The sequence below is a fragment of the Dunckerocampus dactyliophorus genome, chromosome 7, assembly GCF_027744805.1.
Source record: "Dunckerocampus dactyliophorus isolate RoL2022-P2 chromosome 7, RoL_Ddac_1.1, whole genome shotgun sequence".
Classification (NCBI taxonomy): Eukaryota; Metazoa; Chordata; class Actinopteri; order Syngnathiformes; family Syngnathidae; genus Dunckerocampus; species Dunckerocampus dactyliophorus.
In genome coordinates, this window is record NC_072825.1 from 21747209 (window position 1) to 21761587 (window position 14379).

Sequence of the window (14379 nt, forward strand, 5' to 3'; positions counted from 1 at the left end):
TGCTGTGTATTGTGTTGTTGCAGGTGTAAATAACACACAGACAGGTGTCCATCACATACCCCTCTGGGCAACTCGTTGCGGTAGCACAGCATCATAAATTACAACCTACACTCTGGCAAACATAATCCTCATCTTTTTGATATAGATTGAAATTAAGAAAACAGGAAAGGAGAACGTATTAAATACTGCATTACATTTACTTAGGTGTACCTAATGTATTGGCAAGTGAGTGTATAACATAATCTAGACATGAATAGTGTTGCACGGCAGACTGAGGTACCGTGTTGTGTTTTAAATCCGGTTACAATATGCCACTTGAACACACACCAACCCCATAAAAACACGTGTTTACATGTGTTGTGTATCTGCGCTCCATTGTGTCTTTTAGATAGAGTGGAGCTGACAGGTGCAGAGTCTTCCTCCACGTCTGGCTCAAAGGATAAGCTTGAGAACACAAGCGCCAAAGTAACGTATGTGTTCATCCGCCTGCCAGACTCATTCTCCTCAGCAGCGTTGCTGCTCCAAGTCTGTCTTTGTCTCCTGTTTCCCTTCTTTTCCACCCGGCTCTTATTTTCACATTCGCTTATAGTGAGCACAATGAATTTGGGCGCACGGCGCAGTTACTTGGCACTGTGCAATTGAATTAGCTTCTGTCAAAGGCACAAAATTACATTCCAGCAGGGAGACAAATCCGATCCTCACCGGTTCGCCAGGTGTCTTTACATTAAACAAGGCCAGAGATTGCTTTAATCCTGCTTGTCTCCTCTGTGTCGAAGATAATAACTTGATGTCATATCCTGAGGATAACATTGGTCCTGAGGATGTGCAACATTGTTCAGCACTACAGCAGCCAAAGTCTTAAGTAATATTGATTCTACTTTTTCTTCACATTCACACTGAGTATATAAAGCAGTGGGTAAAGCAGTGGTTGCTGTGCTTGCCATTGAGGTATAATTTGTTACAGAATTGATCAAGTGAAAGAGAACACAAGGCTCTGCACAAAAATAATCCTGCGTAGTGCTTGAAGGCAGCAGCTTCCTCCCCAAACCAAAAACTCTCTGCGTGACCCCCCCGTCATACACACATCTTTATACTTCCTACTACAGAATAATGGGTCACCTCTTCATAGCCTGTCCCCATTTGCATGTGAAACTATTGCAAAGGACGATCATAAGTTTTATGAAGCTCACAAAAGGCCACAGCAAAGAAAGAGGAAATGAGAGCCAGAGTGCAATGATAACATAGAGTAATTCATTTATACAATCGCATTACAGTATGTATCCTTAAATTCTATAATAAAAATTAAAAAACAGAACTCCTTAATAAAGTACTAAATGATTCCAATCAAAATAAAAAGTAGACGTGTGGCTGGATAGACACACACAGATTGATTGACAGATGTACGAATAAATGGCTGGACCAATGCACGGATGGAAAAAAGGATAGAGAGATGTATGATTTAATGGACAGTGAGACAGACGAAGAGATGAATAGCTAGCTGGACCACCGAGTGGATCAATTCCCGGATGGCTGGATGGACAAGTGTATGAATGGATGGGTGGACAGATGAATGGATGGCTGGACAGACCAACAAATGGTTGAAATAATGGATAGAAAGATGGATGAAATCATGGATAGGAAGATAGATGAATGAATGAGCAGTTGGACAAATGAATGGATGAATGGAACAAGGACAAACTGGATAAACTGATGTAATGACAAATGGATGACTTGACGAACAGGTGGGTAAGGTGGATAGCTAAACAGACGAACAGGTGAATAAAAAGATGTAAGGACAGGTTGATGAATGAAAGGAAAGCCAACAGTAGGGGATGGCTGGGCAGACTACCGAATGGATGAAATGATGGATGGATGAATGAATAGACAGTTGGACAAACAGTTGGATGGATGGCCGGAAGGACAGATTGGAAAAATGTATAGGTGGATGGAAAGAGGACAGACTACATAAAGCGTTAGACAGACATACGGATGGATGGACTAATACATGGCTGGACAGATGAGTAAATGCATAGATGGTTTGCAGGTGCATAGCTGGATGGATCAATTGATTGGACTGACACACAAGTGAATGAATAGAGGGATGGATAGGTGGATGGATGCATGGATTACAAGAAGAGATGGGTAGATGATAGGATGGACACTAAGGTTGAATGAACATGTACAAACACGGGACTGGACTGACAGATGAGTGAATGGACGGATGGGAGGATGATTGGAGAGGTGGCACAAATGGACTGATGAATGGCTAGACTGATCAACAAGTGGAGTGATGTACGGACAAATAGACGGATGGGTGGATGGTAGTCGAATAGATAGCAAGACAGGTGGATGGGTGAATGAAAGGATGGGCAGTTGGACGGATAGAGTGATTAATGTTTATATGGACAGACAAGTGGATAGACTGATGGACATACAAAATGATGGTTGGACAAAACTGGATAGACTAGACAGATACTGAAGCTGGATGAATGGATGGACAGTTGGAAGCATTCATAAACTGGATGGATATACAGTATAACTTCATTCATATTCACATGTCCTTATATTGTAATCATAGGATATACTTCAAATTATGCTTAGCCAATGACATGTTTTGTCAGAACCTTTTCTTGCTCAGAGGCGAGAATATAACTTTCTATTCTTCTTCCCTAAAAGGTCACAGCTCTGAGCTCTGAATAACGGGAGACACTTGACATGTCACGGCAAGAATTCTGCCCTCTTCTGGCCAGTGGTGACCGCCGAGACAATGAATGTGTATTGTGAATGTGTCCCTTTGTAAACGGACAGTCAAATAACAACACACAGACCTGCAGGTCAAAACTATTCATTCTGTACAGTTAATCTTATTTTTCCAATTTTGTCCAAAATAAATGAGTCAGTATAGACCAAATTAGAGAGCCATTCACAGCAGTTTATCCACAATGGTCCAAGTGTATTATTACTAAATAGGAACACCAAAAAACACCATTAGTAAGCTAATAAAACTAACCCAAATCAAACTTCACTGGGACACGAGGAGATGTGTTTCACTTAGTGTTTATTTGTATTTCATTACATGATCTTATCACATTTTCAACCACAACAAAGTAAGTTTTTTTGTCTATGAAAGAGGCATTCTTGTTTTTCCCCACTTATCTTGAAAAACAGCAGTGAAAGCTATTGCTGTTGAATGCAAAAACACAGCACCTATGTATTAAAGTGCCTTTTAGTGTTTTCCACTAACCTTATTGGTTGGAGTAACTGATTCTTGAGGCCTTAGTCAGCCCACCTGCCTTTTCTGATGATTGCAGTGGAGCACAACTGCACTGTCGTCTGCTTCCATTGTCCACAATAGCCACACTCCTCCACGTTCTATGCCTTTGCTGTTGTTTTTAACCATCCCAATAACAGTGGGCACTGTTTCTCCATCTTGTTGTCTGAAATAGGGTTTTTGTGTTAAGTGTATTGTATTGTATGTACTTTATTTATCCCACAGCGGGGAAATTTACTTGTTACAGCAGCAAGCAAGCAAGATACGCAAGTAAAGAGTACAGTGTAAAGAATGTATAGTGACTACAACATGGTTTAGGTGGTGCAGGTGTTGTAGAGCCTGACAGTGGTCGGTATGAAGGACCTGCGGATTAATAATAATAATAATTAATAAATGATTATTTTCAGAATCGGGTTGGCTGCAGGTGCAGTCAGCATAAAAGTCCGCCGTCAGATCAAGAGCGGTCGCTGTTTTCAGCCGTCATTCACCAGATTAATAGCAATTTCCAATTTGTTTTGTTGTTTCAACCAGCACAGCATATTACAGCGATAACAAACGCCCATCCTTCTTTAATTTAATGGGCCTCATGTATTTTATTAAAAAAGAAGTGTAAACTGTTTGTACTTTTTGTCACCTTATAACTGTTGGAAGATTTGTGATTTTGCTTCATGGACTGTATCCATCTTACTGCTCTTTTTAATACTTTCATCAGATCTGGTCCTCTTATCCACAGTCACGTTAAATGTGGCCCATTTATTGGTGCTGTGTCAGCAAATAGGGATGCTTCCTACTCAATTGCAGAGAGTGTTCTCATCTTAGAAACATCACTCTTTTTTATGTCCATTGATGGCCCCTCCTCACACATCTCTCAGTGCTACTCCTGCTTCATTTTTATCCCCATTATTTCCTCTTCAGTTCTCTCTCAAGCTCTTTCACCCCACATTTACATTTTTGTGTTTACTTGCAGACGTCCCTCAGCCTCCGGTCATTATGGGTCTGGATAAAGGAGAAGTCAAAGCAGGGATCATTTTTTTATTATTATTATTATTGTCTAATGGTGGAAACCCTCTAGCCGCTCTCCGATGGACCATGGTAAAGCACCATCTGTTAAGAAACCTTAAGAAAAATGAGTCAATTTGCTTCATGACCTTGCATTCTAAGCATATCTTATTGTCAGCACCTTCTTTAACACACCATCTGGGACCATGTTCTTATCATCAATCTGATGCTAATCATTTTTTATGTATGTGTCAGAATGGGGAGGTTCTGTCCAAGATATGGGAAGATGTGGCCCCAAATTAGTGATGTGCGGATTGATATTGAAATATTGATACTTACAATACCAGCTCTTTATGCTCTGAAATTGATTCTCAAATCAAAATATCGATACTTTTGTATTTGATCAATATCGTCCGATTTCCGTAAAAAACAACAAGTGATTGGCGTATCACTTTTGATCACCTCTGCAACCTGGACACTGAATTTCTTCTGTTTTAAGGTGAGCAGGACATTTCTATTTAAGGAAGATCTTTATTTGTATTATTTTATTCAGTTAATTTGGTTATCTTGAGCTAAGTTATCTGTATTCGTATTACTCCAAAACATGCATCAAATTACATTCAGGTTTGTGTCAAATAGTACAAAAATTGTAAATTTTTTCATATTTACGGTACCCTTGACCAGTAGCACTTATGATAAATAAATTTAAAAATGTACAGTTAATCAATGTGAGTGGTATCTGTATTGGCTGATCTCGCTCATGGATGATCGGTATCCGAGTCAGTAGCATAAAACCCTGATCGGAACATCCCTTCTTTCCATACTTCAGTCATTTGAGGTAATGTTTGTCTAAAATGTTTATCTGTTGAAACGTTGACCGATCATAAACGGAGCCATGTGTAAATTGTCAATACTGTAAAGTTTTCATTCTTAAAGTAGTTCTTAATAATTCATCATTTATTAAAATACCATTTTCACATACTATATATGATTTTGTCCTCAGTTTTTCTCTTCTTGTATATTTGCTTGGCTATGTTGTAAATCGCTCCGCTACCTCAATAGACTTCAGGGTTTAAAATAAACAAATATATTCCTTAAGTCAATGATGAAATGATTTATTGATTTAAATAAATAACTTAGTTAATAAATAAATGAAAGAAATGTCTTGTATTCTTTATGCTATGATATGAAATGCAGTACTATTTAAAATTTACCAGACGCATTAGGTGAATTTGCAAAGTATTGTATTGGTATCACTGATACCAGCCTGAAGTTTAGGCAGTATCGGATTGGAAAAGAAATCAATGGTATCGCACATTACTAGCACAAAAGTCCAGCAACACCCTTTACCTGAGGATCACCCCTGCGGACAACAAATTCTGAGTAGAAACAATGCTTTATATCGTCCACTCGAGCTGACTGACTTGTAAAGGATTACTTAGGATACTAACATGAGGCTGCAGAGCAATCTAATTACGAGTAGTCTTAACTGCAAAACCAAGTCTTTTGCTGTCCCAGCATAAATTCTTTTACTAACATCATTATTGAAAGTAATGATTATTAGCCATTTTTCCAATTGCCTCCAGATTAGCATCACTAATGCACTTTCATAGCTGCTATGCTAATTTCGCTGAATTGCTTCAACGTACAATCCCGAGGCAGTAAAGCCCACACTTTGTGTGACTGCAAGGCCTATAGTTAATAGATTATGCTTTTCTCTTTGAATAGAAAATGTTTGTTTCAGCTATAATAGAACAAATACAGAATTAATATTCAACAGCCGCGGTGCACTGAGTCTAACAATAGCCCAATTTCCACTACAGAGCCAAACAGTCTAAGTCAGAGTGTAAAATGCTTCTTGAGTGACGCACCTATTCCATGTAAACACTTTCATTTCAGATGTTGTGTTCATGCCATGCAACAATGTCAGAAATTTCCAGGTTTGCTCCAGGGCACAGACAGTCTCACTGGTGTACCACATAATAAACTTTCTACACTTTTTATGTGCAGCATGCACAATTGCATCACATTTGGTATCACATGGGGTAGACACAGAGATTTACATACACAACCCAGCCTTCCCCCATGTCTCCTTCCCCAAGTCTTCATAGTTATCAGGGGGCTTCATGCTGGTGCAGCACTTTGCCTGCAGCCATCACACATTGTCTCTCCCTGTGGTTGAAATGAAGCAGACTTTTACAAAACACATTGAAAGCCTCCTGCGAAAACGATACTATATTTGGAACCTCCAAAGTCGAAAGTTTGTTCTGTGACAACCGCTGACTGACTTCCAAGTTGTTCTAGTGATGTTAATGACTACCACCATGATACAACTAATTAAGATTTTAACATTCCTAACTGTTATACAACTGTAAAGAATGTAACCATTGTATAATAAAACTAAAATAAAGCATAACTTCTCAACCTTTAAGACACCTGGCACACACTTGATGGAACGGGAACAGGAAGGTGTTTGTAGAGTGATACACCTAGCGGCAATTCATACGCATTGATGGAAGCGTAAGCAGGCAGCATTACAATACATTTTGAGCTTTGTAGTTGTTTCGTTGGTAGAATAATCGTCGCTGGTTGTGAAATTGGAATAATAAATTTTCTGAGCAGTATACACAGTTTGATGGTTATAATCACACTTTACTGGCACCCTCTGTGGTGGCATCACAAAAAACTAGGGGTGTAACAATACGTGTATCTGAATCGAACCGTTCAATACACATGCATACCGAACTGTGACCCCTGTATCAAACAATATGCAGTTTCAAATTTATTTAATCAACTTCTGACGGCGCCCTGTGCTGAAGGCTCAGTGCATCTGCGATCAGCTACTGGCTTAGGTCGCATTGTCAAGCACAGAGCCACTGAGCTCCGCCTCCCACATTCATACCATGCGGAAAATGTTGAAAAATTAGAAACATGTGAAAAATATTGGCAATTTCAATAAAATTCAAATTAAAAAAGGCAAGGTAATTGTATTTTTGCCGTTTCCCTTCAGTGGCCGCTATAGACAGGTTTGACTGTATTTGAATAAAGTGCAACCAAACTCATGTTGAATTATTAGGAGGTTAACCTTCTCTGCTCTCATTTTCATTATTCAACACATTTCCAATAAGAGTACATTAAGTGCAGTAGGAGCTGACGTTACCTTGCGCTGCTGCTGTAGCGGGAAAAAGTGGTGCCTGGACAGTCAGCATTGTGTGACATCCCATGTCGCCTTAGTAGGTGGTTGGAGAGATTTGACGTGGTATTTTACTTGACTTTTACATTTCCTACAAACAGCAAGCACCTTATTTAGAACATCTCCCTCTTTGCAAAAGCCAAAGTGTTTGCACACACTGGACGGCAATGGCGGCTTAATTATTTGTCGCTTGCCGGCTTGTCCTCCGTTATCCGCCATGCTACGTTTTGTTGTCTGCTGGCGTGTGGCGATGACATCACAAACAGGCAGACTGAATTGAGTAATGTTTAACGTCTTTATCATTAAAAGTGCGGAAAAAAAACCCACACATCCATATAAAGCCTGCCGTGCTTAAATCCAATGCTTTATTTCCGAGCATTGATGCAATCGATTGATTACCTTTTAAACAATGTTAGATCGATATATGTCGTCTGGTATGGCAAGTTGCCAAACACAGATCAATGTAGCTGGATCATAGCAATATAAATCAATACACATCGATGTAGTAGATGAATCGTTACACCCTTAGTTTTCAACTTTGTGGGAACAGTTTGGGAAAGGCTATTTTTGCTTAGTAACCGCTTGAGGGGTGTGTGTCTCCATGTAGCTGTCTGTGGTGGCGGTGGGAGGGGGTGGACCCTCGACCCTTGACCAATCGCAACAGACTTGGCTGTGCACGGGGGAGCAAGCTGCGGAACGGACGGCCATGAGGAGATGAATGCAGATTTGCCCTGTACATAACTTGAGTATTTTATTCAAATTAACTTAATACAGTTCCCCACTGGGATGCAATATCATTTTAAAAGCCCCTGAAATGAGCAGCATAGGAAGTTTTGTTCGACTAAAAGGCATAGAATATTAAATGTCAAAACCTTAGCTTTCAGTCAAACATACCTTTTAGGAAATCAATAATTGAATCCTCAATATGAAAATTGACCTCATGTAGGCCGCCATGAGAGTCTTATGAGCATGGGTGCTTGAATGCGCCTGCTTCAACTTGACAAAATGAATGCGAAGCCGACTCCAAAAAGAGAAGTGTGGCTCTCTTCTCCTGTTCTTTTGCAAACGTAAAAAGATGAAAGTGAATAAAAGCTGACACAGTCGACGATCATTATTAACCAAGCTCTTTATATTCATCTGGCAGCGGCATCTTCGTTTGATCTTACACGAGGTACTCAGTGTTCTGTTGTGTGAGCGCTAATGCATCTGAACCAGTGTGAGGTTAATGAAGACTGACTGCTCCTGCCCAGTGTCTTTCTTGCCTGTGCCTTTCTCTGTAATCACCCAAATAAGAGCTTTAATATCTAGATGTGCTGCACCAGCATGGCCACTCTACGAGAGAGGTAGAAAATGATGCTCTGCTCAATATATTCAAGTGTTCAAAGAAGGAGAGTTGAATATTATTACTTAGCAGAGCTCATGCTGAACATTTGTGATTATGTACTTGTTAATTCACCATTTGTATTCATAGGCTGTTCCAAGAGTGAGTTGTGTTTGTTGTCTCTTCATATGTTCGATTGCCTGCCCTGTATGTTTTGGTTATGCAGCGGGATAATGGTGGGAGGACAGGGAGGACGGGATGGTACTTGCCTGTGAGGTGTTGAACAAGAACTACACCACCAAATACAGTACCTATTGTAAGCGAGTTCGACTTTAGTGCTACAGTTTGTAGTTTTTACTGACTTATCACGACTACATACTAACCACAATTATAGACCACCAAATTTGAACAGGTTCCGCTGTTGGACTGTGAACTAGCGATACAGTACATGACACATTACTTTAAGTATTCCTGCGCACTCTCTAATAAGATACAATCCGAGTGATACAATGATAATGGTGTATTTCCAGCAGCCACACATCCATCCATTTTATACACTAATTGAGCTCATTCGGATCACAGGTTAACTGGAGCCTCTCCCAGCTGACTTCGGGGGAGTAGCAGCGTAAACCCTGGACTGGTCACCAGTCAATCACAGGACACTCTTACATTCACACCTTAAAACTTTATGAGTATTCATGTTTTTGAAATGTGAGAGGAAAAAATGACAATGAGGAACGTAATATGGTTTCCCTTGCACAATTAAAAGGTGTACGAAGAAGTGGAGCTTATATAATCCTAGCCCTTTGTCCGTAGTCTGTTCACTTCCTGTGTTCAATATGTTCAAACTTACAGTAACTCAGGTAAAGAATTACATAGATTACCTATTAAAGAAAGAATATGTAAATACAGGAGTCAATACTTAGGGAAAGAATCTATGAATAAATTGCAGAATATATAATGAAAAATAGCTTATTAAATACAAGTAGTAATGAATAAATGCATGAATAAATGATATCAGACAATATGGTTCCCAGCATTCTGCTCTCTCTACATTTCTGTCTTTTTTTTCTCAACTCTAAATCTGATAATACACATATAAACTGCTAATCCTAAGAAAATTTCCTAAATTTCCTAAGCAAGACCAGTCATTTACGTAACAAGTAACAGGCATGTGTTTTTAGCATAGAATTAACAAATAAATAGTACATGAAATACAGCCACATGGCTAGAATGCTATAACTCACTTTTTCAGTTCAGGACACAAATGCGGTTGCTTCTCAGAACCCATACTTTCTTAAATATATAATGTATAGCCAGATAATAACAGGAGCACAACAAACATGAATTAAAAAGCCCTTTGCTGGGAAATTGTGTGCATACTTGATGATCAAATAAATAGCATTTTTCAGCAGTTGTTTTCTGCAACATTTTTGTTTTTTCATTGGCAAACCAATCAAAAATAAAAAAAAAAATGGTGCAGAAATTGTGTTTCCTAAAATGATCTGAATAATTTTAAATAATATTTGTAACAATTTCTTACAGCCTTTTGCCACTTTCTTGCATCATTTCCATCCAGAAGATACCCATTCAAAAAATATCTTAAATAATCACATTGCCTCAAAATGTGGGCAGGGTCAGAATAATTTCAAGCTTAACCATTTATTCACATTAGTATAAAAACGTTCTTACTGACTGTAGCCAAGAAAGCCTGTTACAGAGGCACTGAGCCAGACATCCTTTGATAGCGGTGTGACCCGAAAGCTGGTCCTGATCCTGACCGCAAGCGACAGCATGGCTACCTATCATTGTGATGCCACAAACAAAGCAATGAAGACCACCTCTGCCTACACTAAGCTCACAGTTCATTGTGAGTAATACTGAAACATGATATGAGTACATCGGGGTCAGATGTTAACATTGGAGTGTCTGTCTGGAAGCAGTAATCCGAAGGACAGCATCTCCTGCAGCATGGGTCAGCTCATATGTTTGAATTCAGCTGATTGTTTAAACATTTGTGTTATTTTAACATTAAGTTGTGCTTATGTTGTGCAAGGTTTTATTTTCTGGTCACATCACACATTTACCTGTCCACTTGTTGCTAGGTAGAATTCATATGACTCAATCATACCAGCTACATAGGCCAATAAAGAAAGTGGGCTGGGCTGTTTCAATGACAAACAAGGGGTCCCTGCACAGTGAACCAACAGGAACAGCAAAAAAAGATGGAGACACTCTAAGAAATTAGAGTAGTTCCCCTCTTTTCACAAGGGTTGTAATCTGGAACCACCAGGGAATGGTGAAAAACAAGAGTAATTGATATGCCCATAAAAATGGCTCATCCAACCCTCCTGCTCGCTTGACGTTGACATTCTCCTCCGATTTTGAATCATTAGCAATGAAAATGACTGTTGTAATTATTAGATTAGATTCAGCTCCATGACGCTCCCCTTCTCTCATCAAGTCACTCACGACACGATCCAGGTTTAAGCCTTAAATATGCCTCACACACTCATTAGACACGTTTAAAGTATAAAATGTATATAGGTATTCACCACTATCCACGTGAATGATAATGTAAGATGATCAATGAACAGATGGAATCAGAGTCACGGTGTAGCCTTTCGCCTGGTCGTCAGGCTAGCGCTGGTGTCCAAAGTACGGCCTGGGGGCCATTTGCGGTCCGTGACTAGGTTTTAAAGTGAAATGAATCACAAAGAAAACAGCAAAAATGGGTAAAATAGAAAAAAGGTGTTGATACTAATAATAACACAAAGCTTTGGCTTTAAATATATGTAATTGGGTTTTTTTTGTCTTTTTATTTATCGCGGTTAATTCGATCCAGACTAAACCGTGATAAGTGAATTTCCACAAAGTAGGATTCAAAACGGAATATTTTCTTAGTTATGGCATAAAAGCCTTTTTATGACTTCCCAAATACAGGCTTTAACATTATTATAGCCCCACACGCCAATAGTTACATGGACAAAGAAGTCAAAGACTTACCACTACCACACAGAATGAGAGGAGAACCTTTTTTTTCCCCACTCGATTAGTCATGGCATGGCATGGCATGTCATGCATGGCATGTCGGCTCGGCTCGGCTGGCTCAGTAGCCAGTCTGGATGCAGTGTGAAATGAAATGTAATCTAACGTCATGTCTCATAACGTCACTGCGTCCTAGTGACCAGAATACTACATATAACTTGTCTTACAATATTTTTTGACCAATAATAGGCCATAGTCAACCACGAAACAACAATCACGTATTTATTAATTATTATTTTTTTAAAACTGCGATATAGTGAGGGAGCGATATCAGAACAATATCAGAAAAATATCAAAGTGGCCCCCCACACCCTTTGGCTTTTCTGCATGCAGCTCTCAGTGGAAATGTTTGGACACCCCTGCGCCAGAGGCTAACAGGCTAAAGAAGGTGTTTCTCCAAGCCGCATCTACATAATCCACACTGCGTGCCTGTTGTTACTCCAATAACCATTTCCGTCATATATTAACCTGTGTTCCTCTTGCTGTAAGTTTTGGGGTCCCGTTGACTGTCGAAGCCAAGCAAACTTTTGCATGCAAAATGCGAAATCTCAACGCGTGACAAAAAAAATGATCAGTGAAGCATAAAGACATACATAAAGACATTTTTTGTCAACATTGTGGGCTTTCTAACAGTGGTACGCTGTACATTTGACCTGTAGCCTATTATCACGTATTTGGAAATTATTATCGACACATGGTGACTGAGATGTGTTTTCTGTGGAAAAAATGGGCTGTTTAAAGAGAAAAAAAACAATGTGACCAAAAATGCTGAAATGAAAACGTGGGAAGATCAGTCAGTTGTTGCACTTGAATTTTACTTGAATTAAATCATTGTTAGAGCCAAAAAAAAAAAGTGTACTGCCCCGATGTACTTTATATTAACATTTACAATAACATAGTACAATAGAAGAACATTACTATGAGTTTTTACGGTAAAGAGGTCATCACTTACGGATACAGGTATAACTACTAACTATACGAACTAAAATTAGGAGTAGATCGTCACGTGAACTTGCTTGTGGATGATCAGCTTGGCGAGATGAGATTTGTGTCCTAGGCTGGAAGGGATGGAAGACACCCAGGAAGGCTCAGCACAGTGGTGTATCAGGGCGCAGTTTTCTATCCCTCAGCTCACTGCATCACGAACAGCGGATCATTTGCCAGGCCTCTACTCCTGGGCTAAACAAGGGCGCCAACACATTCTTCCAGCTCAGTGTGCTCCGTAGGAAGAGGGAGAATACTTTGTTTTCTCTCCTCCTTGGTTTGTTTTGCCTTATGACCAAGAGTTTGCATGATTCTCAAACGATGCACAGTGATGTAAACTGCTTTGCTGGTGTACTTTTTTCAATGTGTGTGTTTTTTTTTTTTTTGCCGTGCTTGAAACCCTTTGTTGTGATTTGTGGGTCTGTCGAGCTCTGCAGTCGTGTGTCCTAATTGTGCATTTGCTTTGCTGCATGGCCGTGTTTTGTGTTTGATGCCATTTCACAGGCAGCAGCCCGTCACGGCTTCAAAGCTGTGTACTGTGCATGAGCATGAAGGAATGTCACTGTGTGTTTGTGTGGAACAGCAGTTGGACAACAGCACTGTCACTAGTCATTTTAATGCCTGTCCATCTACCTCCCACGGTTCTTCACTCCTCCCATCGTCCAAGAGCCTGAGCTTGGTTAGATCTGAAATTGTTTGTGGGTCGTTTGACTGTTGTTAGCGACTTTCTCTGCTGCTTTCATGCAGGGAATATTTGGAGCGCCTTTATGCGGTCCTGCATACTTTTTCTATCTATGCTCCTGTTTATGTGTGTTTGGCCGAGGTCCAACTCTTTTCTGTGTACGTCAGACCAACCGGAGTTCAGCCCAGAGCAGCCCACACAGGTCCAGGTGGTGGGGGATGACATGGCAACCATCCCACTGCTTGTCTCAGCCAACCCAGAGGAGGTTTCCTGCGTTTGGCTGCATGACAGGGAGAAGCTGGTCAAAGGTGATGTGGGGATGTGTGATGGCTCTATAAAACCAGGTCCTAGTTGAGCTGAGCTAGCAAATAAGCACTCAGCGCTGCCATTTAGGGTGTGAATAAAACATGGCAGGGTAGCTAGCATGGGACCCTGCCAAATGTGATTCTCATTATGGCTCTAATGTATGCAGTCTAAATGAGGATTGCTGTCTCCCTGAATACAAGCGCGGCGGTTTTAAACCTGTCTTTTCTCCTCCAGGCCTGTTACCCTGCTGTACTCTCTCCTTTTCTCTGTTAGCTCCATCACGTGCGCCATAAAATAACAGTTTACTGCATGTGGGAACCCAGTGTGCTATAGTATTTAAAAGTATCTCTCACTATGCCTATTGTTGACTTGGCGTGGGATTCTAGCCTGGCCAATCAATAATGCAAGATTAGATGTCACGGAAGAGACCAGTGACCAGAGGGCGTGTGGCTGATGAGCGTGAAAGAAACACTTAAGTTAAAATTGTGTGTCTATGTTATAGTGAAGAGAGGCATCCACACTTGTTGGACATGAGGAAGAAGATAAGAAAGGATGCCATAGTTTATAGAGTCAAG

General features: G+C 40.1%; 1 protein-coding gene across 1 annotated transcript in view; it reads left to right on the forward strand.

Annotated features, from left to right (window-relative positions):
* Window positions 1-14379, forward strand: part of nphs1 (NPHS1 adhesion molecule, nephrin) — a 60724-nt gene that overhangs the window by 28826 nt on the left and 17519 nt on the right. Inside the window, 7 exon segments of the mRNA XM_054782095.1 lie at window positions 389-470; window positions 2677-2780; window positions 4239-4363; window positions 4526-4558; window positions 10486-10750; window positions 12872-13054; window positions 13666-13806. Of these exon segments, the coding sequence (XP_054638070.1) occupies window positions 389-470; window positions 2677-2780; window positions 4239-4363; window positions 4526-4558; window positions 10486-10750; window positions 12872-13054; window positions 13666-13806 (933 nt within the window).